At 57.4% G+C, this 27,135-nt stretch overlaps 1 protein-coding gene across 1 annotated transcript; it reads left to right on the top strand.

The window, feature by feature from the left end:
* On the top strand, positions 1–26,778 carry LOC119108275 (epidermal growth factor receptor substrate 15-like 1). The gene is made up of 20 exons (XM_037231854.1): positions 1–84; positions 1,605–1,649; positions 1,949–2,038; positions 3,183–3,326; positions 3,611–3,754; positions 3,882–3,992; positions 4,602–4,742; positions 5,229–5,404; positions 6,073–6,253; positions 13,879–14,028; positions 17,184–17,273; positions 18,482–18,544; positions 20,407–20,604; positions 21,350–21,586; positions 21,936–22,070; positions 22,161–22,184; positions 23,387–23,512; positions 25,845–25,981; positions 26,063–26,174; positions 26,758–26,778. Exons 1-20 carry the CDS (start codon positions 70–72, stop codon positions 26,776–26,778), a joined length of 2,340 nt encoding a protein of 779 aa, XP_037087749.1. The 5' UTR covers positions 1–69.
* Positions 26,779–27,135: the final 357 nt, after the last annotated feature.

Here is a 27,135-nt window from a genome sequence, read left to right as displayed (position 1 = left end):
GCATCACACAGGCCTCGTTCGTTGAGATAGTTGCGTGTGGTGTGGGATGTTCGAGCTGGGAGCGCAGGCATGACACCGGATGAGGTATTTCGAATCCAAAGGCGGTTGTATTGTGCGAAATGAACTTGGAAGTGTTCCTAACTTTGTGTAGCGGGGGCGTGCTGTGCAAGCTGGAAGCGTGGATTAATAAGCGGTTGAAATTGCCACCGTTTTTTGGGATGCTTATATAGTGAATGGGCTAAGTATAATTTTGGCATGTTTCATTCACCACATGGAATTGACGTAGGAGCTTGCAGAAGATAGGTGTGTGTTTCCCCCTAATTGGCCTTTCCTGTCAACCTCTATGTATGTTGGAATTGGTACTAATAATTACATTTTGTTATCAATGGCCATGATCTCAATGCTTAATACTAATGATGTCCACTGAGCACTGGCACAGACATGGTAGGGCCTGGAGAATACAGGCCCAAATCACCCAGCTATCAAGGTGAAATTTGCTTCAATTCTATGGGGGTCAATTTAGAGCTCCATGATAGATCATGGAGTTTACTGGATCAATTTTGTTTTTCTAGTGCTCAAGCTGACTACCAGAACATTAACTATGTTGCATGGAGTAAGTAGGAGTTCAAAAGGGCAGTTTCACACTGAGGAGTGCAAAGCAGTAGAGCAAATTTTGTTGTGTCACTCATTCAGTGGGACTAAGTGCATCACATGTAATATGGAACCAAGCATAAACCTTGAGTGCTTTCGGTGCTTCCACTTGAGACGTTGATTGCAGATAGATGCAGCAACATAGAGCTAGGGGATTTCTTCTCTGGATGAAATCTTAATCTGTGCTGTGTTAGGTACCTGGAACAAGAAATTATAATGTTAGATGGGAAAACTTATAAAACACACACACATATATATATATATATATATATGTATATATATACATATATATATATATATATATATAAATGATAGACATATATGTGTAAAACATAAATTACAAGTTCTTTGGCCTTATCATTTCATGATACCAAGTTTAAAATGGTTGAATTTCTTATCCATAAGGTTATAAATACTATTATAATATGTCAGGCAGATACTTTTACCAGCAATGGAGTTGATGCTAAATGAAGGTGATCTGGTTGCCACCCCATTTCTCATGTTGAAGCATTTTGTGGTGTTGTGCCCAAATCAGTTAAAATAGTAGGGTATGTGGTCCCCAGCTACACTTGGTCTCTATTCCTGTAAAGCTGTCTTCACAAACAAATATTTGTGACCCATCCAGATTGCGTGCCACTGCCCTTGAATTTACCCAACTGATCAGAGTATTAAAGTGATTGAAATCTGAGATAATTTGTGTGCTAAATATGTGATAAGGCATTTCCCCTGTCTTTGGGCTCCCAATATCAATGTATGTCACTCCTGCAGCTTTGCTGCCAAGTCTTAAGCTTGGTGAAATCCAGAAGAATTTAGCCTATTCATGTTTTGTTAAGGCATTGGATCCCTGTAAGAATATTTATATTCCAATAGCATTTGCTGTTCAAAAACTGCGTGAGAACAGGCTTGTAAAAGTGTTTGTATCCTGCTTAACCAATTTTCCATTTCTTTTTCAGATAGCAGGATCTCATGCTAGCATATATGAAGCCTGGTACAACCAGGTATGTCTACAGTCCTGCTGATGCATCTGTTTTTGTGTGAAATGCGAGAAGTGCATGCTTTCTTTCAGGTGCCCATCATGCACCAGGATGGTATTGGAGTATGGCTGTTGGTGTGTTGAGGATAGAACTTGCCTATTCTGTAGGGTGCAATACAACAGTCCACTTTTACAAAGTTGGCTCAGCCCTTGACTTGGTGGAATACATATGAGATGGCATTTGTGATATGCCATATTGTGTGATGTTTTGTATTACGTGACTATCATAGATCTGTTCATTATGTGTCACAATCCGTCTTCCAGATTGATAAAAATCACACAAATGTTATTGGTGCCTTGGATGCAGCCAAGTTTCTGAAGAAGTCAGGACTTCAAGATAATGTGCTGGGACAGGTAAAAGTCACATGGCTAGTGTTATGCCTCCAAGTTATTTGAAATTAAAAACTGAAAATCTAATGGCAGGTTGACCTTGAACACTGTGGAGAGTGCTATGTGTTATTATTTTATAGTGAAATTCACTTTTGCAATATTATAGCACTGGTCTCATTTACTGGCAAGGGCAAGATTGCTGACATGTGTGGTGTGTTGAGGCCAGTGGAAGCCAACGGCATCATATCACTGTGGACCAGCTGTGAAGAAAGCTGTCGTGCCTCATGTAGCCAGATTGGAGAAGGTGTATGTTACAGCAGTTTATTACCAGAAGGCCTGTGCTCAGGCAACCTGCATTCAGAAAGCCTGTTCAAAACACCCATGCAGAGATGGCCAAATTTAGAATGACAATTTCAGAATGACCTTTTAAGGGTCAGTTGACAGAAAGCCTGCACTTGAACAGATGATTGCAAAAGGCCTGTATTCAGAAAGTGTATTTTCTTCCATGATGCTTTTCCAGTTGAATACATTTGCATTCACATGGCTCATTTGCAGAACATGTGTTTTCAAAAGGCCTCTGTTTTGGAGGCCACATTCAGAGGGCTTATGTTCTGAATGGCAGTGTTCAGAGGGTCCATTTGCATAATGCTCTGTTAAAATGGCTGCCTCCAAAACCATATTTACAGCAAATCTGGGTGCACAAGGCTCATTTTCATAGTCGTCACTGACACAACCCTGTGTTCTGAAGGCTTAGTTGTTCTGGCTCCACCACAGTTGGCATGAGGATGTCAGTTGGAATGAGAATGTCTCCTCCAAGTTTCCAGATCTTTTAATGTAATGCTTGTGGCATTGCATGAGAAGGATGCATTGAGAAGCCTTGGTGCTCCCAGATTCTGACCTGATAGCATTTGTGCAGGCAGATCTTGTGAACATAAGAGATTAGGAAATAGGCCTCCTGAGCACAAACTCAGTGCAAAAATTATGTAGGCTGGACAGTGTAGGCCTTCAGAAAACAGCTCTTCTGAGCTAATGCCAAGAAAACCCAGCATGTAATATATATATATATATATATATATATATTATATATATATATATATGAAGGCATCTATCAGCAGGTCCTTGTCATTGCTTGGTCAGTGGGTGCTCTTAAAAGCTTGTTTTGTTTCAGATTTGGGACATAGCAGATTCAAGATGTATGGGCCAGTTGGATAAAACTGGGTTCTTTGTGGCCTTAAAGATGATAGCGCTGGCCCAGAATGCCAAACACGTGGATTTGTCTAATGTTCGCAGCAATGTCCCTCCTCCAAATATGGTGAGTGTGTTGTGGGAATAAACAATGTGTATGGCTCATCAGGAGCCTAAAAGCCTCAGATGTCAGCCGAGTTTATATAGCGAGCAGCCATGTTTTTTCATGCAGTGTTTTGTGGCCATCTTCCAGCCATATTTCATTGAAAACAATGAAGGCAGTGATATTTTGATTGAGCTAAAACCAACACCAACAGTGGGAGTTCCTGACTTCAAGTGTAAGCAATCATCCGGCAGTGACAGCAGTTGTTAAGAGAAGTATAAACATGAGATGCTTATATGTGGTTTCAGGGTGAGCCACCACCTGCCGGCTCGTTTTCGCCGGCCATCAGCAACGGGAGCACTGTTTGGACCGTGAAGCCGGAGGATAAGCAGCGCTACGACCAGATCTTCAACTCCCTCGGACCAATCAACGAACGACTACCTGGCAATAAGGTGACTCCAGAGATCTGATCTCAACCAGCTGGTGTTGATAGACGTCATGGGGTGACGGGTATTGTCACGTTTGATCACATGCTATCATGACTGGATGCTCACTTCCATAACTCGGTACAATGTTCAGGTGCGGGAGGTGCTGCTGAATTCGAAGCTGCCGATGGACACTCTGGGACGGATATGGGACCTGTCAGACATTGACAAGGACGGCTTCCTCGACCGAGACGAGTTCACAATCGTGAGTAGCCGTCGGGCAGGTATAACTGCGGTGTCATCGACGTATATCACGCACTGTGTGATGGCTTACATGACAATCCAGATTCATGAGTGATGCCCGCTGGCTGTGTATTCGAATTTGGGTTAGTAATCGATGTTTTAGTGTGTAAAAATCGCATACCTTGATGTCGGTCATGTCGTGAGGATTTTTTGTGAGGAATGTCTCTGAGTAATGCCACAAATGATGATGCCTCCCAGCCATACCATGCATACCGTCTTCTCTCAGCCATGCTATGCATAACGCCTCCTGTCAGCCATACCACACATACTGTCTTCTCTCAGCCATACCATGCATAACTTCTACTCTCAGCCATACCACACACAGTGTCTCCACTCAGCCATACCACATATAACGCCTTCTCAGCCATACCACGCGTAACGTCTTCTCAGCAGGACAACGCACAACGTTTCCTCTGGCAGTGCCGCGCATAAACCCCGAAATGTTCACGAACCATATTCCCTGCTGATGTATCCGTGCCTCCACCCATGGTACATACCTTCACCGTTGATAAAGTGCGAGAGATGCCAGGCTCATGCAGGGCTGACGGTGCGCTGTGCTGTGCCCCGGCAGGCGATGCACCTGGTGTACAAGGCTCTGGCCAAGTGTGCTGTGCCGGCCGCGCTGCCCGCCGAGCTGCTGCCGGCCGCCAAGCGGGGCTCCTCGCTGGGCACTATGCCGGACCTGTTGCCCACCTCGGACGGACTCATCAAGGTGACGATCTGGCAGTGCTGCACGCGCTCCGCAGCCCGAGGTGTAGCCGTGAGCCGGCACCCGCCAGGCGTCTGGCTACGGGCTCGGCGTCTGGCCGCGGACGGCCCTGTCCGCCGGCCAGGTGCAGGGCACTGTGTGTGAATGTGTGGACGGGTAGCGTGCTGTATTTCTGATGCCAGGCTGCATGCCTGGTGGTTGGAGCTCTCAAAACCCTCGAAATCCGCCGAGGAATGTTGTGCACGTATATGCTTTGGGTGCTTCAGGTTATCGTGCGGAAAGGCGCTCCCCATTTATCAACAATAGACATATAATTGTAACTTGGGGCCGGTTTCGGCGAAGCCTATCGATGGGCTCTTGGGGGTGTTGTTACGCCGTTTTCGAAGAGGCAGGTGGACGTAAACGCGCGCGCGGCCTGTCGCCGGCCCAGCGCGCGTCCCTCGAGTTACGTCTGCTGCACGTGCTGACGGGTGGCTGGTGTGCGGGCAGCCGCTGGCGCGGCCGGTGGCGCAGCAGCAGTGGGTGGTCTCGGCCAGCGACAAGGCGCGCTCGGACGTCATGTTCCGCGCTGCCGACCTCGACCAGGACGGCTTCGTCTCCGGCGCCGAGATCCGCGACATCTTCCTCAAGTCGGGCGTGCCCCAGCTCTGCCTGGCGCACATCTGGTTAGTCTGGCCGCCGCAGACTGTGTGAGCGGGCGCGAGCCGCCAGCCAGACGGTGTCCGTCAGCCAGCTGGGGCGGCTCCGCGCTAGTTGTTCCCGACCGGCTGTGTAACTACTCTGCCGTTAATTGATGTATTCTGTCACGTACCCTGTTTCTGTGTCGCGTTCTGCAGGCAGGGGGCGTCCATCATTGCTTTGCGGTCCCCCTTGTTATGGCTGTGGCCGAGCGCCAGCGTCGGGCGTCGCCCACCCGAGCCGCCAGAGCCGCCAGACCACTCGTGTTAAACCCAGCACCGGGCGCCGTCCGCCCAAGCCGCCCAGAGCCGCCAGACCACTCCTGTTGAACCCAGCACCGGGCGTCGCCCGCCTGAGCCGCCAGAGTCGCCAGACCACTCCTGTTGAACCCAGCACCGGGGTGTCGCCCGCCTGAGTAGCCAGGGCCGCCAGACCACTCCTGTCAAACCCAGCACCGGGTGTCGCCCGCCTGAGTAGCCAGGGCCGCCAGACCACCCCTGTCAAACCCAGCGTCGGGCGTCGCCCGCCTGAGCCGCCAGAGCCGTCTGAGCCGCCAGAGCCACCCCTGCCCAGCCATCCGTGTGTGTCAGCAGTCTCATGAGACCTCCGTCCTCTGTCCTCGCTGAGTGACTGACTGGGTGCGTCGCCCTGCCAGGAACCTCTGCGACATGAAGCAGACGGGCAAGCTGAACCGGGAGCAGTTCGCGCTGGCGCTGCACCTGATCCAGCAGAAGCTGCAGGGCGTGGAGCCGCCAGCGGCGCTCACTCCGGCCATGGTGCCGCCCACGCTGCGACCCAAGCCCGGCCAGGAGCCGCCGGCGCCGCCGCCGCCGCTGGTCAGTGACCGCCACCGCCGCTGGCTGGGCTGGGAGGGGCTGGAGGCCGCTGGACGGGAGGGAACTGGTGGTAGTAGGGCGAGGCGGGTGACCCCGAGCTGGGGTTTAATGCGGATGTGTTAGAATCGCACGAGCACGGGCGGGGTATGAGCTGTCGATAGAGCATTATCGCTGGTCTGTGCAGACCGATTCTCGTTATTTAAAAACTGCTGAAGCTATTGTACCGGATCAATGCTCCTGTGCCCTAAAGTGGCATGTTTTCAGCGGCACGTCGTTTGGACGTAGCCGATTGGCCATTTGCTCACGACTGAATGGACTCAATAGCTCCACAGCCTCGGCGACCGATTTTTATCATCCATCGCTATGGCAAGAGCTTTTGGTATTCATTTATTGGTTACAACGCCCAAAATTCGGTTCCACTTGACGCTACGTTTTTCCTATAATCATTTTTGGCTTCTTCTTTCCACCTCCACACTTTTTAACGCAGCCCTTCACACACATGTACAAAAGTGCACCACCAATCCCGAGCGCCAGACAACTGATGCCAACAACAACGATGTACTCCTTGTACTTGAAGAACACGTTGTACTCCACCACTAAGTTGACGGACGCCACCATGTTGTCCTTTTGCCAGCACCTGGGGGGATAGAGCCGGGGGGTTATCACACGAGACCTGGAAGCCGGGGTTTGGGAACGGCACATCCAGATTGCTGAACCCGTGGCTCGGATGTGCACGGGCCTGGCCGAAATGTGTTATCCTCTACCGCTGTTTGCTCAAGTCCCATCGAAATGCGGCGGACTTGTGGAGAACGCGTATGAGCATTGCGCAATCTGATGACGATAGAGGTCTCATTGGGTGTGCGAGTATGTGGTGGAAGATGGCCGTTAAAACTGCGCATTTGGGGCACATAAGAAAAGACTCGCATGGAAGGACCGCGGGCGGGAAGGGGTTGGGAGACTTCCAGTGGCTCCTTCACTTTTGGTGCGTGAAATGGACGATGGGGATTTATTTGTCCGTGTTCAACGTTTTGGCTGCATGTGAACGAAACGCAAAGCTCCGTGTCTACATAGCTCACCACATTCGTACAGTTCTGGCGTAGAGCAGCGCCTGGCATTGGTCAGACGAGAAGCCCCTTTTGTCGGGCCGCGTCAGAGGCGCGGCCTGACGCGTACGGACCGCGCCCCGGCGCTGCTCGACTCTGGCCGCGTCGCCGGCTCACTCACGTGTACAGAGCCGAGTCCTGGAGCGCGGCACGTCGGATGTGCACCACCTTGTTGATATCGATAAAGACGCGCCCCTTGGTCTCGCGCCGATAGGGCGACCGGGTCGAGGAGGCGGCCGGCACGCTGCCACTGCACCACCTTGCTCAGGTCGGCTCTGGCGCGCACACAGACGTACAGGTGGCACACGGGGCTGCCCCGACACGTGACGGTGGGGGAGGGGGCACGGCAGTCTACACATTCGGGGAAGGAGGCGACGGACTATCGCTGACTGACCCGTTGACGTTGGGTCGCATAGACGGTGACGGCTGCATCTCGGTGGGAGAAGTTGTGTCTTCCGTCAGTCTTTCTGACGAAGTGTGCGGGTTGACTTGTCGCCGCGTGATGGCAGGGAGGGCTCTGGCTCCGTTGGAATCTAATGGCTTTATATGCGGCGAAAGGCCGACTCGTGAGGATTACACAGAGCGTTGGAGCAGGCATGTCACCCTTCATGCTTTTGGGCGTATTCTATCGCCCCCTCTCATGGCGATGCTTAGGAAGAAAAACCCCAGAAAGCACAAATTACCATAAGGATTTCCCATGTTTTGGAAAGTGTCAACCAAGCTGCGGCCGCCGTCTTAATACTATGGGAGTACAGGGCTTTGTCTGAACCAGCGTCGCCTGCCACGTGTCCCGTGTCGAAGCAGTTCCGAGGCAAAAGGCGGCGCAGCGTTACCAACAGTTCGCGCAGAACGTTAAGCTTATTATCGTGTATGATGCTCACGTCGGCGGCGAAAGCGCCCTGTCGCTGTCCTGGTTTGCGTGGAGTGGTGATGGCAGCATGCATTGCACACTCATACCGCACTCACCCCTTGCACACGATACGAATCTTCTTGCCAGTCTTCGTGTAAACGGTACTGCGGCGGACGTAGCTGGTGAGCGGCGCCTCTAGGGCTTCCACCGCTGTCTTATTGTTCTTCTTCCATAATTCGCGAACATTTCCGAATGAATCCCGTACAATCCAAATGCGGGTATTTGGGCACGGCACCTGCGAGTGAGAGTTTGGATGTCAGCGTGTTGCTCCACATGATAACGGCTCTTGCGTATTGCGCTTGGGTCTTGTGGGTCCTGACAGACTGCGCACGGGTTGCGGCATTGCTAACACGCATCCTGACCCTAATGGGAGAGCGTAACCCTTGCTGAAGGACGTGCGGCAGATCGCGCATTAGAGCGCCGCCGCGCGCCGAGCCAGGCGCCGGCCGCGTGAGCACCTTGCAGTAGCGGACCTCGCGCTCGGGCGCGCGGCCGCCGACGTCGTGCAGGTCGCGGAGGTCGTCCGGCAGCAGCCGAGTCCGACACGGCAGGCCGTCCGGGAACCGCTCGAACGCCGACACTGCAACGGCGCCGGCCGGTGACGTCACACGCGCGCGACGGAGATTAGTGTGGTCCTCCCAGTGGCGTGATCCCTCAGAGCAGCTCATCTCCGCTCCGATCGGTGTGCGCCACGCCAGAGGGGGAGGGGGGGGGGATGTGGTCCCCCCGGTGGCGTGATCCCTCAGAGCTGCTCATCTCCGCGCCGATCGGTGCGCGCCACAACAGAGGGGACCTGCTGGCAGGGCTGGGAGTGACATGTTGTGGAATTGGTGGTTAAGCTAGCACTGCAAGCCACATCTAGCCCCCTTGTGGCGCATTACGCACTGGGTGTAGCCAACCGAGCGTTTTTGAATGGCCGGAAGGGACCGGACCGGCGTGTGCCAGTTCGGCGTGCCCGCCAGGGGCGGGAGGATCCACTCACTGGTGACCTTGCTCTCCTGGCCGGGGTGCAGTCGGATGGGCTGCGCGGGGTCAAAAGGCCGCACGAAGCACATGCCCGATCGAAAGCGTTTGCCCACCTGCCGACAGACGGACGGGATGCTGTGAGGGTGACTGACTGGCGCGGCGGCGACGGTTACAGGCAGTCACTGATCAGCTGTTGGTCGCAACTTTGGTCGTGCGCTTGTTGACGTGCTGACTATCGAGCACTGTGGCGATGACATGGGCCTGTTATGACGTCATCAGATGCCTCCCATGGCAGTTTTCCAAACGGGTCACGCGTGTTCTTCAGCTGCCAAGCAAAGTGGCGTGGTGGCTGAACGTCACGCGGCCGCATGAGACGGATGTGAGGTGGAGGGGTGCGAGCACCACAAACAGCCCTCCACACCGCAGTGGGGGAGCTGCCTTCCGTCCCGAGGTCGGGGGCTGGTGGGGCGCGCGGCCGGGCGCAGCAGCCGGCGGCCCGGCGGTCCGGCGCCAGCTGGTGCGCTGACCCGGTCGCAGCGGCTGCAGGACGACCACTGGCTCCACTCCGTGTAGACGCGCAGGTTGTGGCCGACCAGATTGACCGGAGGCGTCGCCTTGGGCTCGGCCGGCGCGTTGCGCGCGTGCACCTGGCGGCGTGGCGTGCCGCTTCAGCGCCCGACGCACGCAGACGCGCGCTCGCGCCGCCAATAGCGGGCGACGCGGTTGGCCCACCGTGGGAGGGTGTGCTGGTGGCTGGGCCGGAGAAAACGCCGGCCGTCTGGGGCTGTTGTCGCGGCCCACTTGGAAACCGACCCAAGGAACGTTTGGAGCTGGCACCCGTTTGTCAGTTAGTTGTGATCCGGTGGATAAAGTCAGCGGTTGGATGGAGACACGTAGCCAAACTTTCCATAAGGGGAGGGGAATGTAAAACTTGCTCTGGAGTCGTAGGAGTTTGGACCAAATCCTACGTTATCGGCCAGTGCTAGTGACAACCTTTTGGTTCGGGAGAGGGCGGTGCATGATCCTTTCACTCCCCCCCCCCCCCCTGGCCACGTTCCCGGGGTGGATGCGGTTGGAGATTTAATGAAGAAGGATCGAGCTTTTATGCATATATTGATTTAAAATTCCACCATTAATAAGGGAAAGTCAAAGTTTTTGGAGAAGTGAGCGAAACAATAATTATGGAAAAGAAATCAAACACATTTGCTTGTAGTTCCGTTAACCTCGTAAACTTACTGAATATTTTAATCATCTCGTAAATGATTCAGTATTAAAAGATGACTAAATACAGTTTTTGCTATCTAGGGTAGACCAGCTCCGCTACCCAACTGAGAAAGTATGGTAATTCGCCCACAACACTGATTCTTATCATTCGTTTCGGTTGTTGGTCTAGGCGTGAGCCATTGGATGCCATCCAAGCGTAGTGGATGACACCCAATGGCTCATGTAAACGAGTGAGGCTTCGACCCACCGTCTTGGCGCCGAAGAAGCTGACGACGTCGACGTTGTAAATGGCGTGAATGGTGTAGAAGTTCTGGCAGATGTAGATGCCGGCGTCCGAGGGGATGGCGCTCTGGATGGTCAGCTTCATACTGGGCGACACGATGAAGTGGTCCATGTCGATGGGTACGTCCTCGGTGGCGGTCTCGGTGAAGCGGACCCGCCGCCAGATGCTGCTGTCGCCGCGGCTCGGGTACTGGCACACCTTGCACTCGGCACTGCGGGCGAACGGTCAGTGACGCACTGTCGCCGGTTTGGTGGTCAGTGACGGTCAGTGACGCACTGTCGCCGGTGTGGCGGTCATTGACGCACTGTCGCCGGTTTGGTGGTCAGCGACGGTCAGTGACGCACTGTCGCCGGTGTGGCGGTCATTGACGCACTGTCGCCGGTTTGGTGGTCAGTGACGGTCAGTGACGCACTGTCGCCGGTGTGGCGGTCAGTGACGCACTGTCGCCGGTGTGGCGGTCAGTGACGCACTGCCGCCGGTGTGACGGCCAGTGACACACTGTCGCCGGTGTGGTGGTCAGTGACACACTGTCGCCGGTGTGACGGTCAGTGACGCACTGTCGCCGGTGTGGCGGTCAGTGACGCACTGCCGTCGGTGTGGCGGTTAGTGACGCACTGTCGCCGGTGTGGTGGTCAGTGGCGCACTGTCGCCGGTGTGGCGGGTTAGTGACGCACTGTCGCCGGTGTGGCGGTCCGCTGGGGAGGGGACGGGGCAGGGGGAGGGCCTTCGGTGGCGGGCGTAAGTTGATCTCTGATCACTGTGTTGATCACAGAAGGGAAGGCAGTCATCGTCGTTTTCAGACCATTGTTTAAAATTCCGTTTTTTTCGCCGGTACCAGACTTCGGTCCGTACGTATTTAAGCTGCCATTATTCCTCTCGTTGTGTTCGCACACTTCGCAATAAGCATAACTTGCAACAGGTGACCCCGGAAAATATTTCACCTGGGACGTTTCCTCATTTAATCCGTTGCATGGGCGTGCGTTTTCCCCCGAGTCGCCGCTGCGTCGCTCATAGGCACACCCCTTGATCCCATGCACACCTGTGGTGGGAGGCGACTCTGGCATGGGCCCGAGAGATGCACTCCGCTCCCCGTCCCAGCCCTCACCCCCCCGCTGACGGGACCGAGGCGCCGGCCTCGAGAACGAGGGCGGCAGGTCGGACCCCCTGTTGGGTACTACTCCCCTTCCCCTCCCCCCCCCCCCCGCTGACCTGGCTGAGGCGCCGGCCTTGAGTACGAGGGCGGCATGCTGGACCCCCTGCTGGGTGCTGCCCCCACCCCCACCCCCCACCCCCGTCCCCTCCCCCCGCTGACCTGGCTGAGGCGCCGGCCTTGAGTACGAGGGCGGCAGGCCGGACCCCCTGCTGGCTGCTCCGCTTCTCGGACAGGCAGCGGTAGTACCGCCGGAACTTGAGGATGTAGTCGCCCCGCTCGCGCTGGTTCAACACGAACCGACGCGCCTTCACCTGGCCTGGCGCGCGCCGCGCACGCCGGTCAGAGCGGGTGCAGGGCGACGGGTGGGGAGAGCGCAGAGGCGGCCGCGCGGGACTGGATTGGCAAACTTCGTCTGCGTATGCGGAACGATACCGTCGCGTCCCCCTCCCCGGTTCGAATTGATCTCGGATTATCTGGGACAGATTCGCTAATGTTTGCTGGGTTGATTCCGAGTCGCTTTGAGCAGGCAAGCGCTCACGTACGTAAACACTTGTGCCATCTCGCTAACCTGTCTCTTGCAGCCAGATTTGTTTGTCGAACTCCATGGGGTCTTCGGTAGTCTCGTCGCTCTTCAGCTGTCCGCCGGAAAAGAACGACTCCAGCACACCTTGCCCTGCCGCCAGAGACTGGCCGTAGCCGTCAACGCGAGCGACTGGCGAGCGTTTGACGAGCCATCGCTGCAGACACAATCATATTCGCACATTCGGAACCCTCAGCTACATTCACAGCGTGGACTACGGTGCTCGTACCGAGTTTGGTCTGTCCAGCCTTGGCAACCCAGTTGGTGATGGCGTCGAGCATTGGATGGGCTCCTGCCGATGTGACGAGCACGAGCAGTCCCATTACCAACGCTGACAGCTTCTGGGGCGTCGTGGGCGGCGCAGTCAGCTCGGCTGAAACGCCCATGCCCGGGTGCGCCGCTGCGGCTTCACCGAAGCAGCTCTGCACGGTATTAGGATGGCAAGCTCTCGCGCGATCCTCTGAGCGGCGTGAGACTAGCTCGTCGCTTACAGTCGGCACAGTGTGTCAACACCGTGTCCGTGTTCAGAATAATATCAGGCCGCGCTGGGCGCGGGTTCTCCGTAACTCCAGGGAGACAGAAAGCTTGACAACCTAAGCTTCCGTGTAAGCTACTGAATTCGTGCTGGAATTGATCGTTTTATTATTCGTTGGTTTCGCGTTACCAGAACAGTTAATTTTTAGACGGGCTCGTGCTTTCAAAACAGATGACCGGTAATCTTTATGATTTGCAGAATCTGATTCATGAAAGTAATCACGCACTTATGGATCTTGTCTACCACGGAGCTATGGTGGATCAGTTATTGGGAGCTTGTTTTGTTTTAGCTTATTTTTTATTGGGGTTCCATGCTTCAGGTGCACTGTCGTCATTACGCGCACATTTTTAATGCTTTAACGGAAAGCGCGAAAGGAATAATGCATCGCTGCTGTTGTGGACTGGTTGGTCCGTTTCACGCGTGTATCACCGCTTGCTGCCCAGCCCTGTGGCGCGTCTCGCGGCCCGTGCGGCCGGCGTCGCAGAGGGGTGCCTAAGATCGGCACACGGGGGAGGGGCGGGGGGGGGGGGGGGGGGCCACATCTGGCCGGACCGGACGCTCCGGCGCCGAACGCCCGTCTGCGTCCGGCGATAGCGCCCACCGGCCGGACAGGACGGGCCGAAGTGGGGTCGGCAGTCGCACAGACCGCGCCGCGCCGACATGTTCAAGTTCAGGAGGAAGCGCTACAAGAGCTTTGACCCGGGCATCTTGTGCGAGGTCAGTGAGCGGGGTCGCCTGGGATGGCCGGCTGTCGGGAGAGGCGACAGCCACGGCACGCGGCGCCTAGCTCTGGGTGGTTGGGTGGAACTGCGTCTGTTCCGCAGTGTTGCTGCGCGATCTTTCGGTGCTCTGACATGCCCCGCCGTTGCAGGAGACCGGACCAACGTACGATAATCCGGAGCTGGAGGCGATGCATAAGGAGATCCAGGGCTTGATGTCGGAGCAGGGCCAGCTGGAGGTGGACATATCGCAGAAGGAAGACCAGATCAAGAGCAAAAACTCGGAGGCTTCCACACTGCAGGTGCCAGCCCGGTGTTGACCCGCTGTCGCTTGCTGTATGATATCCTGCTCATCCCTCCGACATGGCTGACCGGAGGAGTGTTCCTCAGGCAGATGTTCTCACTTGGCGCAAAATGACCATAGATTGCACGGAAGTCAGCGCGCCCTTAAGACCCAATCATCATCAGATGCTCTCATCGCAGAGGTTTGTAAGCGAACATTCGAACACAAGTCCTGTTGAGCTCTAATGTTCGCATACACTGATGTCCGTGTCGCAAATGTTCGTAACCGTAGATGTTCGTCCTTGCACTTGATCGTCAGCGCTCGGCTTCTTAATGGAGATGTTCTCATAACAGATGTTCGTGGGGTATTGTTGTTATGACAGATGCTCGTGAGACCGACAGATAATAGCAGGGTCCTGGGGATCACACAAAACACGTCAGCGGAAGCGGCTATGAACGCAAAAGACAATGCCACAATGTCTTGTCGCGTTCTACTTTATGAAAAGCTTTCACTGCAGCTCCGCGATGCAATTTTCAGATGTTTGGGACGGGTAGAGGTTATGTGGTGCCGATGCCGCCGTTACCGTTACCTAAACTGGACCAGATCACACATGACGTTCGGCTGCTTCGGTACCCGCAGTGTGTGCCGGTTATACACCGAGCTTTTGCACACCGAGCCACGACCAGAAATCGCGGGGTGACGGGGAGGGGAGGGGTCAGGACCCTGAGGACGCACGGATGCTATGGTGGCCTGCGCAGACGAAACACCAGACGTTTGATGCAAAAACTGTCCCATGCTCCGAGGAGACAGATCCCACGACTGTGTCTCACCGCTATCCACGTCACGTTCAAGTGTCGTTTTGGGGCGCTTACCTTACGGACAATTGCGACTACGAACATGCTACATGAGCATCTGCAGTTCGAACATGATCGGCCATGGACGTCTGCGCCGCGAACATTAACGGATATGACTATTGCGTGTACGGCCGTCTGGGCTACAAACCTACACGTTGACGAATTTCTGCGGCGCGAATTTTTGCTTATTGGAGCATTGCCGTGTATGGACATTTGGACGTCCCATCAGCGGCATTTTGGAGCGTCAGCGTGATGCGCATCAACAATCACGGATTTTGACATACAGACATCTGCGATGCGAACACGGCTTCGAACATCTTTCATTTGCAGCTGTCATCATTTCATCATTTTACTCATAATTCTGTCATCCTTTCATTTGAACGTTTCGGACATCTTTGTTTAATTCTAAAGTTGCTCACACTATGACTCTATATATTGTTTAAGTGATTTGTGAGGGCATTTCAAGAAACGAATGTTTAATACGCCCTCAGATGGGGATTATAACCCTCCCCGACGGTTTTTCCAAAATGGTTTTTGAACGCAGCGGCGTAGCCACGCCTTATCAGCACAACCGTAACCGTACAAACTATCGTAATCCTTGGTGCTTATTCAAATATCAAATTGAAACCAATTGATAGGATTGTGGTTACCATGACGTTTTAAAATTGAAAAGGGTCACCGACTTGAAAAGAAAAGCAAAGGGATTTTGCTTAGAACGGGTATATATATATATATATATATATATATATATATATATATATATATATATGTATATAACAGACAGCAGACAGACAGACAGACAGACAGACAGACAGACAGAAGCAGACAGACAGGACAGACAGACAGACAGACAGACAGGCAGGCAGGCAGGCAGGCAGGCAGGCAGGCAGGCAGGCAGGCAGGCAGGCAGGCAGGCAGGCAGGCAGGCAGGGCAGGCAGGCAGGCAGGCAGGCAGGCAGGCAGGCAGGCAGGCAGGCAGGCAGGCAGGCAGGCAGCAGGCAGGCAGGCAGGCAGGCAGGCAGGGCAGGCAGGCAGGCAGGCAGGCAGGCAGGCAGGCAGGCAGGCAGGCAGGCAGGCACAGGCAGGCAGGCAGGCAGGCAGGCAGGCAGGCAGGCAGGCAGGCAGGCAGGCAGGCAGGCAGGCAGGCAGGCAGGCAGGCAGGCAGGCAGGCAGGCAGGCAGGCAGGCAGGCAGGCAGGCAGGCAGGCAGGCAGGCAGGCAGGCAGGGCAGGCAGGCAGGCAGGCAGGCAGGCAGGCAGGCAGGCAGGCAGGCAGGCAGGCAGGCAGGCAGGCAGGCAGGCAGGCAGGCAGGCAGGCAGGCAGGCAGGCAGGCAGGCAGGCAGGCAGGCAGGCAGGCAGGCAGGCAGGCAGGCAGGCAGGCAGGCAGGCAGGCAGGCAGGCAGGCAGGCAGGCAGGCAGGCAGGCAGGCAGGCAGGCAGGCAGGCAGGCAGGCAGGCAGACAGACAGACAGACGACAGACAGACAGACAGACAGACAGACAGACAGACAGACAGACAGACAGACAGACAGACAGACAGACAGACAGACAGACAGACAGACAGACAGACAGACAGACAGACAGACAGACAGACAGACAGACAGACAGACAGACAGACAGACAGACAGACAGACAGGTACAAGGTGGTTTCATGAGGCTTGGCGTTTTGGACGCCAATCTGACGTTTGATCCCGTCTGACACTTGACCCGAGGGTCATGGCATAGGAGCCTCAAATTTCGACACAAGTGTTTTCACATAGAGGCCAACGCACCTTGTGAATTTGGTGCCTCTAGCTCCTTTAGCTTTTTTGAGATCTCAGTGCGGGGTCAACTTGACTTTCCCGCCCCACCCGACCGAAGGGTATACAACCGGCCACCGGGGCGCGTGTTAAAGCATGTGGTTTTCCTGGCTTACAGCATAACGTCAGGCGGTTTGTTGACCTTGCAAACCATTTTTTATCTCCGGTAAATGTGATGGCCGTTTACCTCCTGACATTGTTGTGAGCAGATTTAATCCGGCCGTGCGACAGAAGTCCGGACGAATGTTGTGGGCTGAGGCGCCCGGACAGTGGCTAGATTTCCACCAGTTGCAATTCTTCCTGTGGTGTGTACACAGATACACAGGAGCCGACATGGGCGCCATATGACCAGGGTTAGTGGGCGTGCCGTTAAGCCCAAAGCAGCGTTATCATCATCACGGGGAGTCGGCTGGTCGATTACTATCGATGCCAGTGGAGCGCAGATGCCGGAGCGCCGATCGTGGCGGCACCGAGGGCGAGTCGCTGCTTGGACCAGTCGTGGTCACCGTCCCGGGACGTTGCAGAGGGAGCTGGAGACGCTGGCGGCCACACTGAAGCAGCTGGAGGGCCAGAAGGGCGCCGCCGCCGGCAAGCTGGACGACCTCGCCAGCCAGGTGCTGTCCCTCTCCCTCCCTCCCCCCAGCATGCAGTGTATCTACCATGCATGGTGTAAATAGCGGACAGCTGCACAGGACTGGCGGGTGCCAAACAGGCCTGCTCAGGGGTAGTTTGGGTGAAATCTGCTGTGCTGTGTGCCTGACATGAATAACGGCAGGGCCACTGTTGACAGCACTCGATCGAGCTTTAATTTTTGCGGTGCTCTGCTGCAATGAGTTGTCTTCTTCGCCTTTCTGTAACTTATGTCATAGCCCATTCGTTAACGCGCTAACCTTTCGAAATTCGTCTCTGGGAAATAGACTGGTTTCATTATCAATTCCAACTTGCGTGCTTTGCAATCTCCTTGCACGAATATGTTTGGTAAACAGATGTCCCGTAGTGTCATCGTTAGGATCTTTATGGCTTTCCCCTCGTTGACCATTTGGCTGCTGTCCCGTAGTGTCATCGTCAGAATCTTTATGGCTTTCCCCTCGTTGACCATTTGGCTGCTGGCTTCAACACCAGGTGGCAACCGGCGAGATCTAGGCGGGCCCTCCGGGGTGGCAGGCGCATGCTCTGTGGATGGTCTGTGTTAGTGCGGTGCAGTGTTCACACCCACGTGGGCTGGAAATGTAATAACCTGTACTAGAGCTGTTGACTAGAGCTATAGGTGCCGCATATGAAACTCGTTTGGACACGACACCGTTATTTTACGTCGCCACTTTCATTTAAGGATGTGTAGTGCATTGACGGACTATTTTTTATAGAGCAGGATTTGCTTTCGTTTAATGATTGCCTTCAGTTTGGTATGTATTGTAAGGTTATGTTTCACCAGACGGCCTCTTCACAACGGTTGGATTTTGCCATGGATAATAAGGGCAGACATTTAGTATTCACCCATCCGTAAACGGAGAACGCAGTCCAATGTGGCATGGAAGCTATCTCGTCGTCAGGCTCCACCGGCCGTTCCTCCAGACGGATGGCCCGCTTGTGAGTGACGTCAGACCGAGCCGTTGTGGAGAGGCCGGCTGGGCGAGGACACCTGCTCGCTTGGTTGGTGTGCTGGCCGAACCCGGTAGCGGCCGGCTGCGCTGTTGCTTGGCCTGTTGGTCGGCCGGCCGGGCGCGCACATGCTGGCGTGTGGGGTGCCGCGCCCCGCCCCGCCCTGGGGGCCGCCGGCCGGCTGGCCGCCTCTCGTGGACCTGACCCGTGTTGTGCCGCACAGACCAAGGGTCTGGAACGCGACCTGCTGGCCGCCAAAGACGAGGTGGCGCGCGAGCAGCAGAAGGTGAGTGCCCTGCGGTGGCGGGCCGGGCTGACATGCGGGGCGCGCGCGCGCGCCGCCGGCGATCGGCGCCAGGCGGGCGCCTCCCGTGCGGCTTCGGTGGTCGGCGCTCGCTGCTCACGGGCGCAGGAATGGGCCGCTTCCAGTGTTTTGCTGCTCATTCGCTCCTGCTTCCGTCGCTGACTCAAACGGGCTGCGTCCAGAGGGCGGCGGGCGTACGCAAGGTGTACGGCCGGTTCGCACTGTTTGAAAATGTGCCGAGTGAGTTAGCGCAGTCAGGCGCTTGACCAGAGCGTTGACCGCCCGTGGGGCCGGATCCGAGTCGCGTCCGCACTCGAGCTCTGTACCGTGTCGTATGCTGCTCTGGCTGTTCTGCTCGTTAATCCGCGGCACAAGAGTGGTGTGAGACGACGCAGCTCGGCTGCTTTGCCGAATCACGACATGCTGAACGTCGGCTTTTTACTTCCGAGTGCGCGGTAAAATGTGTAGTTACACACGAAAAGTCTGGTGAAAGCGGTGCTCGTACCTGCTGTTCATCATGTGATGCGTGCGAAAATGCTGATGATGCATTAAGTTAAAGTGGATCTTGGCGCATGGTTTTCGTTAGCTGTCAGATGCGCTGCAACGGGTAATATTGCAAGGACGTTGTAATCAAATTATCGCGAAGGCCTTAAATATTCAGCGGTAAGTTCAGCTTAACAAAGTGCCACGACTTGAAAGTTGGCCAAGTTTCGTGCGCAGTGTAATGAAGGCATCTCAGTTTAGACGGCACGGGAATGCCGCGGTCTTCTTGTGCGCGTGGCAAGAGAAGAGTGCTGAGCCAGGCAGAGGTCATCGCTTCATCCTGTGATGTAACTGCCTTTTTCCCATCGAATGTGATGGTGCTGCACCGACTTCCCCATATGCCATGCATGCATGCAACATTATGCAATGTCTGGCATTTTCATTGCACGACTCCGTGAGTAGAGCGCTGCAGGCTGTGTGCTGATATGCTGGGAACTGACTGGCCGGACCCCTTCAATTCACACGTTGATCAGACGTTTCCGGTGGGTACATTCCTTCAGCATTGGCTTCTTCTGGCGCATCTGCTTGATTTGGCGGACGTTGAATGGGGCCTAGTCATGCGGTGCGCGCGCAGTTGCCACGGGTCACCGGGTGCGGTGCTGAGGTTAGCGCCCCGCACTCACGCCCGGCCGAAGCAGCCCGGGTCCACCCCCATAACCCGTGGCAGCCCGGGTCCACTCTCATAACCCGTAGCAGCCCGGGTCCACTCTCATAACCCGTAGCAGCCGGGGTCCGCTCTCATAACCCGTAGCAGCCGGGGTTCACTCTCGTAACCCGTGGCAGCCCGGGTCCACTCTCATAACCCGTTGCAAAGGTATGCATGCACACTGGGCCGCTAGTCTGCGCAAGCTGCCAACGTTGGCACCTTACTTGTTACGGAACTGAGCGTTTTACCTGGCTTCATAATTGGCTTCATAATGGGGCTTTCTTGATTAGTTGCGTTCACGAAGACAGCCGGTCACCATCCAAACTTCCTGCATTTTTGCCGTCCGCAGTTTCGTAGCATTTATCAGGTTATGTACTTTGTGACAAAAACAACCATGAAATTCCTTACGGCCGCCTCTCCTTCGAGGTGTGATTGGTTCGTCAAGGGAAAATGAGAAGGTCGGCAGGAGCAGAATACGTGACGAAACAATGCTCCCAAACACGCTTTGTCATCCTTCTACGTCAGCCAGGCATCCAAGTGGCGAGGAGCGCCGTGGCCGACAGCTGCTGCGGCCACGGCGAGTCGAGCTGAGCTCACAGCGGGGACGCGGACGCAGCATGTAACGCGCGCCGTGCCGTGTCTCCGCCGGCTGCAGGTGGACCGACTGCAGGCGCAGGTGAAGGAGCAGGAGGAGTCGCTGGTGGCGCAGGAGCAGGAGCTGGGCGACAAGCGGCGCGAGCTGAGCGAGCTGCGCGACGAGGAGCTGTCGCTGGAGCGGCAGGTGCAGGAGAACAGCAGCCGCCAGGAGCGCATCGCCCGCACGCTCGAGGACGCGGCCCTCCAGATCAGCCAGGTACCGGCCCCAGGCACGGCTGGAGAATCGGCGGGGATCAGCGCGGCGCGCGGTCCCGGCGGCCGCGAGCTAGCCGTAGCGCAGTTCAGAGGGTCACGGCACGGGACGGGCGTGGCCGTGTTGGCCGGCCTCACGCAGGTACTCTTGTGATAGGAAGCCAACGCCGGCGTCGGCTGAGCGCGTGTTGGCGTCGGGCCGCCGGGTCAGCTGACTGCGTGCCGGCGTCGGGCCGTCGGCGTCGGCTGACTGCGTGCCGGCGTCGGGCCGCCGGGTCGGCTGACTGCGTGCCGGCGTCGGCTGACTGCGTGCTGGCGTCGGGCCGCCGAGTCGGCTGACTGCGTGCCGGCGTCGGGCCGTCGGGTCAGCTGACGGCGTGCCGGCGTCGGGCCGTCGGGTCAGCTGACGGCGTGCCGGCGTCGGGCCGCCGGATCGGAGCGAGGGGCGGTCTGGCCACTGAACGCGCAGCCGGGGGCGCCGCCGGGGCTGCCAGCGCCCGGTGGTGGAGAGACTGTGCGCTCGTGGGCAGGACCAGACCTGTCGGAGAGTGTCGGGGATGAGACCTCACCTGTGCTAGGCTCTGCTCCTGTATCCCAAACAGCCTGGTGTCGTAGCTGACTTGCGGCTTCGTGCCACTGTTGCCTACATCCGGGACAAGCAGAGCGCTAGTATCGGTTAGTGATGTGACGATGTCACAAGTGGCTACGCTTTGGTAACGGCCCTGCCGTGCCGCTGTGCCCGTGCCCAGGCCAAGTCGAAGGTGACGCAGCTTGAGGAAAGCCAGCGCCAGATGTCGGAGGCGCTGGGCCAACTGGACGCGGCGCTGGAGGGCGGCGACGCCGCGGCCGTGCCCGACTCGGCGCTGCAACCGGCCGACACGTCGTTCGCCGACCCGCAGTTCACTGAGATCCGCAGCATGCTCAGCCCGGAGCCGGAGCCGGCGCCCGCGCCGGAGCCGGAGCCGGAGCCGGAGCAGCGCTCCCAGGTGAGCGTCACCGCCGGCGGCCAGGCGGCGACCCTGCACCTGTTGTTTGTTGTGCCGGTAGGTTTAGGCTGAAGTTCTGACGGAGATTGTCAAAATATCTGCGACGTGCGCTGGCCGGGTATGTTTTTGTTTGCTTTGCTATTACCACAGCGTCATATACATATATGTTAAGTCACAACTCATGTCACAGCCTACAAGTGACGTCGTTGGCAGTTTATTAAGTGACATGGGCGTACCCAGAACGATGCAGCTGAGGTGATGACTCGCGGTGGGAAGTCTCAGAGGCGAACCGCACCGCGCCATCCCGGGCAGCACCGTCCTGAGTGTGGTTTCGCTCCGTGTGCGACAGCCGCCGCCGCGCCCGGCCGCGCCCACCTTCCATGCCAACGGCTTCAACGACCCGTTTCGGCCGTCGTCGGGCGGGGGCGGCCGCTCGGCCTGGGGCGCCGACCCGTTCGGCGCGTGGGACGCGGCGCCGGCGGCGGCCGAGCCGACGCCGGCCGGCGCCGACCCGTTCGGCGCGCAGCCGTTCGCCGCTGCGGCGCCGCCACGACCCGCCTCCGTCACGCCCGAGCTGCCCCCGAAGACGGCCGCCAAGGTAGGTCGACGCCGCGTCCGGCGAGACGCTGACGTGTGCCGGGGACGGGGGCGGGGCGCCCTGCGGATAGGAGAGGAATGTGCCGACCAGGCGTGTGTCTGGCGTTCATGTGGAAATGCTGTGAAATATTGCTCCTGTGACGTTATCGCCAGGCGTTCCGGCCAGAGAGCGAAAACCACATGCCTTCTAAACAAACAGCGAAAGCTACTTAGCAACCAGCATAATGATGATTGCGTGACCTAGCAGGCAGTTCATCCTTTGTAGACGAAACGTAATTACAGCGTGCTTAGACCTGAAAATAATTAGCAGCACTAGACTATTTGCCGGTTAGTGCGAAACCGGTTAGTTTAGGGCTGGTGTCAAATCGAGGGCACCAGAGCACATGCTCGCGTGGAACCAGCAGCACGGTGCGGGCGAATCTGTATAGCTGCAACTTATCGCCAAATGTGGACCGGAAACCAGGCAGCGCTATCTTCTCCGAAACCAATCTCCGGTGCCAGATGTTGTCTGAACCGAGATTGAACGGACCATGCAGCCGGTATGGTCGTGCATTGATTTTTTTGGGTTGATCTAATCAACGTCTGCCAAAGCATAACGCTTTTCGCAGTACCCGGGCAGTAGTACGGAGGTCTCGAATGTAAAACCCGTAGGTCAATGCGATTCATTGAGTATGGCAACGAAAATCGCCCAGCCTGGCTGAATTCATAGCCAACCACTTCTCAAGCAACTAAGCCGTGAATTGGCGCGTGAAGTTCAAGTCAGCGGACTCTGAATCGTGAAATTCTCGAGAAAGGTTTTTTAGAGCATTGATGAAAGTCGCTGGTGCCCGAAAGTGTCTGCCTTCTGGCTCTAGCGTAGTTTTTTCATCATCTGCTTTACGACTGTTACGTATGTTATCGCGTTCAGCTTTCTTGGCCACACAAGGTGTCTTCCTGATTTAATCGCATTTAATGGTTTAGGGGCGGCTGCCTGCTGATATCATTCGTTGACCATGTTTTGATCTAGTCGCCAGATGCACTGCCTGCTCATTCATCCTCATTACGCATTGGGGCCGCTTCGTGATGCGCCACGCGATTTACACTCGTTTGTTGGACGGCCATGCGGTGGGTTCGCGCTCCTCCGCACCCTGCCAACGACATTGGCGTTGCGCGCGCCAGCTGGCGGCGCCAATTCGTGACTCAGATTTGTATGTTGCCCACCAGGTGCCTCCGCCGCGCCCGGCGCCGCCCAAGAGTGTGCCGGCCCGGCCGCCGCCGCCCACGTTCGCGGCCAAACCGGAACCGGCCGTGGCCGCCGGAGGGTTCGCCGACTTCGCCAACTTCGACCAGGTGCGCGGGGTTTGGTGTGAGGAAGAGGTGGTGGTGGTGGGGGGGGGGGGGCGCTGAGCGCGGTGGGTCCGAGCTGGGCTGGACTGGATTCCCCGCCACCCGGGGCGCCGACACAGCCCCGAGAAGACATCTTCCCGAATCTGACGTCCGCTCAGGGAAAGTGCTGGACTCTGGATGTCGCAAGAATCTCTGACGAGATTAGCCGGATCCGTTTGTGGAATCTCCATCACCCGTCTGGCGTCGGGTATGCCCAGTAAATAGTCACGAGCTGGCGCCCGGGCCGCCTGCACGTGAGTGCTGTGCTTATGCCGCCCCCCCCCTCCCCCACTCCCATCCCCCGCTGAACAGGGCGCGGAACCAGCCATGCCTGCGGCCGTGGACTGGCGCCCCTGGAGTGGCGCCCCTGCCTGTAGCAGGGCGTGGAGATGACGGCGGCCCACTTGACGTGTCCCTCTCCAGCCAGTCTGGACTAACCCAGACGTGTCCCTGCAGCCAGTCTAGACTAACCCGTTCGGCGCAAACCGAGTGCCTGCGTACGGTAGTGGTGGTGGAAGAGGTGGTTGGTGCGTTTGTTGCGTCTGCCTGATCCCATTAACAGCCGTGTTGCCTTCCAGTGACATGCTACTCACACCTTGGACGCGACTAGCTGTCGCTCCAGGTATTGTACTTCGCTTTAACCCGCCGTTTGAGTGTCGTGAAGATCTGCGCTAGTTTTTGCTCACGCTGTGCACAACAGTCCCCTCCGTTCGCCCTCCTTTCTTTTCCGCTCTTTGTCACGGTCTCTTGGCTAACTTCATCTTCCTTTTGTTTGATCTTCCTCTCACTCCCTCTTTCCATTCGCTATTATTTCTCCTCACCTGCCGGTCTCCCGTCGTCTAAATTCTGGCCATCTCTTGCCGCCTGAACCCTGCCGGTCTCCAACCGTATCAATCCTGCTGGTCCCGTTGTTTTAATCCTGTCGGCCTCTTTGCCGTCTGAGCCATTGCCGGTCTCCCGCCGCCTGAGCCATGCCGGCGTTCCGCTGTCTGAGCCATGCCGGTCTCCCGCCGCCTGAGCCATGCCGGCGTTCCGCTGTCTGAGCCATGCCGGTCTCCCGCTGTCTGAGCCATGCCGGCGTTCCTCTGTCTGAGCCATGCCGGTCTTTCCGCTGTCTGAGCCATGCCGGTCTTCCGCTGTCTGAGCCATGCCGGTGTTCCTCTGTCTGAGCCATGCCGGTCTCCCGCTGTCTGAGCCATGCCGGTCTTCCGCTGTCTGAGCCATGCCGGTGTTCCTCTGTCTGAGCCATGCCGGTCTTCCGCCGTCTGAGCCATGCCGGTCTCCCGCCGTGTGAGCCCCGTTCCTTGCTCGCACCGTCTCCCGACGTACACGGTGCATGGTTGCAGCGGCGGCACGTTTGGTTGTGACCAGCGGAGCAGACGGGCTGGCGGCGCGGCGGCGCGGTCACGTGTGCCCTGGCTATGACCTCGCCCCCGCCCCAAGCGAGTCGCTCTCGTCACCGCCGAGCGCGCCACGCCAGTCACCGCCGTTCTCACTGAGCCCGCGTGCAGCATGCGGCAACGCACGCTGCGTGTGTTGTGCGGAGTGGTAGTTCGTAAAGAGTAGTGACTCATCGCTTGTAGAGGTTAGAGGGCCGGCCTCAGTCAGTGCACCACAGCGTGTACTGGCGCCGCTAATCGAGCCCGTACGCGTGGCGCCGCGTGTGGCGCGCCGCGCGGCGCACTGCCAGGACCGGCGCGCCGCACGTCGCGTTCCCACGCTGCGATGTCCCCCGCTCAGTTCCTAACGCGTCATAGATCGTTAGTTCTGTTTTTGGAATGGTTTTGTGCTGATCGTAGCCTTTATGTTTTGCACTGGGTGCTGTTTGCAGCACCAATATGCATGTGCTTTACCTACAAACACGTGTCGCCTGCACTTGGTGAATGCATGATGGGGAACTTCGCTAGGACGGAGGCTACATCACTTTCGTGTGGGAGTCGTGACGCAAAACACACTGTGTTTTGTAAAGAAGTGTACCTTTTTGTGTGACACCTCGACCAGCACTTGTGTGCCGGCGGCAACAATGCGGGAGCGATGAGCAGTGGTCGGGCGTGACCTTGTCGGTGGCCTCTGTCAATTCGACATCCGTGACCAGCTCGTGACGTGCGTTCCCGTCCAATGACCTGCCGTTTAGTCACAGTGGCCGACGAGCCGTCGCTGTCAGCGTGGCCCGGATGCAGGGCTCGCCTGAGCGACGCCCCCTGCGGTGGTACCGCGCCACCGGGGCCCGTTCGGTGTCTGGGGTGTCAACCGCCTGGTCCGCCGCCGACGCTGAGTGCCGCGCCTCGTGTTGCAGTTCACCAGCGGCTCCGGCGACGCCTGGTCGGCGCCAACGTCGCCCGCGCCGCCGCCGCCGACCTTCGCCATCTCTGACCCGTTCTCCGCGCACGACCCGTTCGCCGGCGCCGACCCGTTCGGCGCCGCCGACCCGGGCGCCGACCTGTTCGACGGCGCCGGCGCCGACCCGTTCGCCGGCGCCGACCCGTTCTGGGGCGCCGACCCGTTCGGCGCCAGCGACCCGTTCGCGGCGTCCGGCGGCCGGGACTCCGGCTGTCTGACGCAGTCGTCGACGATGGAGTTCGAGCGGCCGGCAGCCGGCCGTCGTGACCCGTTCGAGCCGGTGTCGGCGCGCTCGCGCTCCTACACGCCGTCGCCGGTGGTGGGGGCCGGCCTGCCGCTGGCGGCTCGCTCCGCCTCGGCGCGCGCCACGCCGGCCGGCGAGCTGGAGCGCAGCGGCGGCAGTCCCAGCACGGTGCTATAGCCGGCCAGCGCCCTCTGGCGGAGGGTGGAGGCGCCACCCCGCCGACGATTGGTTGCTCCCGCTTCCCCCGGCCTCCACCGAAGCGCAACGCTGAGTTTATGCTAACCGTAGGCGCCATTTGTATTGATTCGTCATAATTTACGGACAGAGCGACATCCATTTTCAGCCTCGCATTGACTTTCCACGAATGCAGCGATACGTCGATCCGTCTGTCCCCCGGCGAAGTCGAATCAAATGGGACAGACGCCATTCACTAGCTTGACCACCATGCCGCATGCTTCCCTAGTTGGACAGCGCTCCGTTCGGGGCCTTCGTTTTTAGCTGGACGGTGCACGTATGCAGATGGCTGGCCACCATGACGAGTGTGGGGCGGCCGGAGGCAGGACGGGTTGTGATGGTGCGCGTGGTACGCCCGCGGGGGGGTGCATGAACCGCCCGCGGGCCGCAGGGTATCCTTATCAGCGGCTAGACGGCGCACCCGTGTGTGTGTGAGAGAGAGAGAGAGAGGTCCGTCGGACCGTGTAGTCGGTGTGGTATAGCGAGCGGTGAGTCGGCAGCGCCGGCAGGCCGCCCCGGCAGCAGCCTGCGGCGGCGGCGGCGGCGCGCCCCACGTGTGCGTCTTGTATGCAGTGAACCGATGCGTCCGTGCTCCCTTCTCTCTGTGGCACCCGTAGGCATGCCCCTAGCTCGTATATTCTCTAGACATCTCGCTGTTTCCGCGGCATGGAGAGGCCGGGAGTCGCTGCTGCCCGGTCGCGGGCCACCTGGACGCCGAGGTGACCTATGGACACCCACCAGGCACCAACAGCTGGACAGGGCAGCCGCC

Source organism: Pollicipes pollicipes, unplaced genomic scaffold (assembly GCF_011947565.3).
Source record: "Pollicipes pollicipes isolate AB1234 unplaced genomic scaffold, Ppol_2.1 Scaffold_6686;HRSCAF=7923_pilon_pilon_pilon, whole genome shotgun sequence".
In the NCBI taxonomy this organism is placed as follows: Eukaryota; Metazoa; Arthropoda; class Thecostraca; order Pollicipedomorpha; family Pollicipedidae; genus Pollicipes; species Pollicipes pollicipes.
The sequence above is the reverse complement of the archived record's forward strand: the minus strand, read 5'-3'. Positions and strand labels throughout refer to the sequence as shown.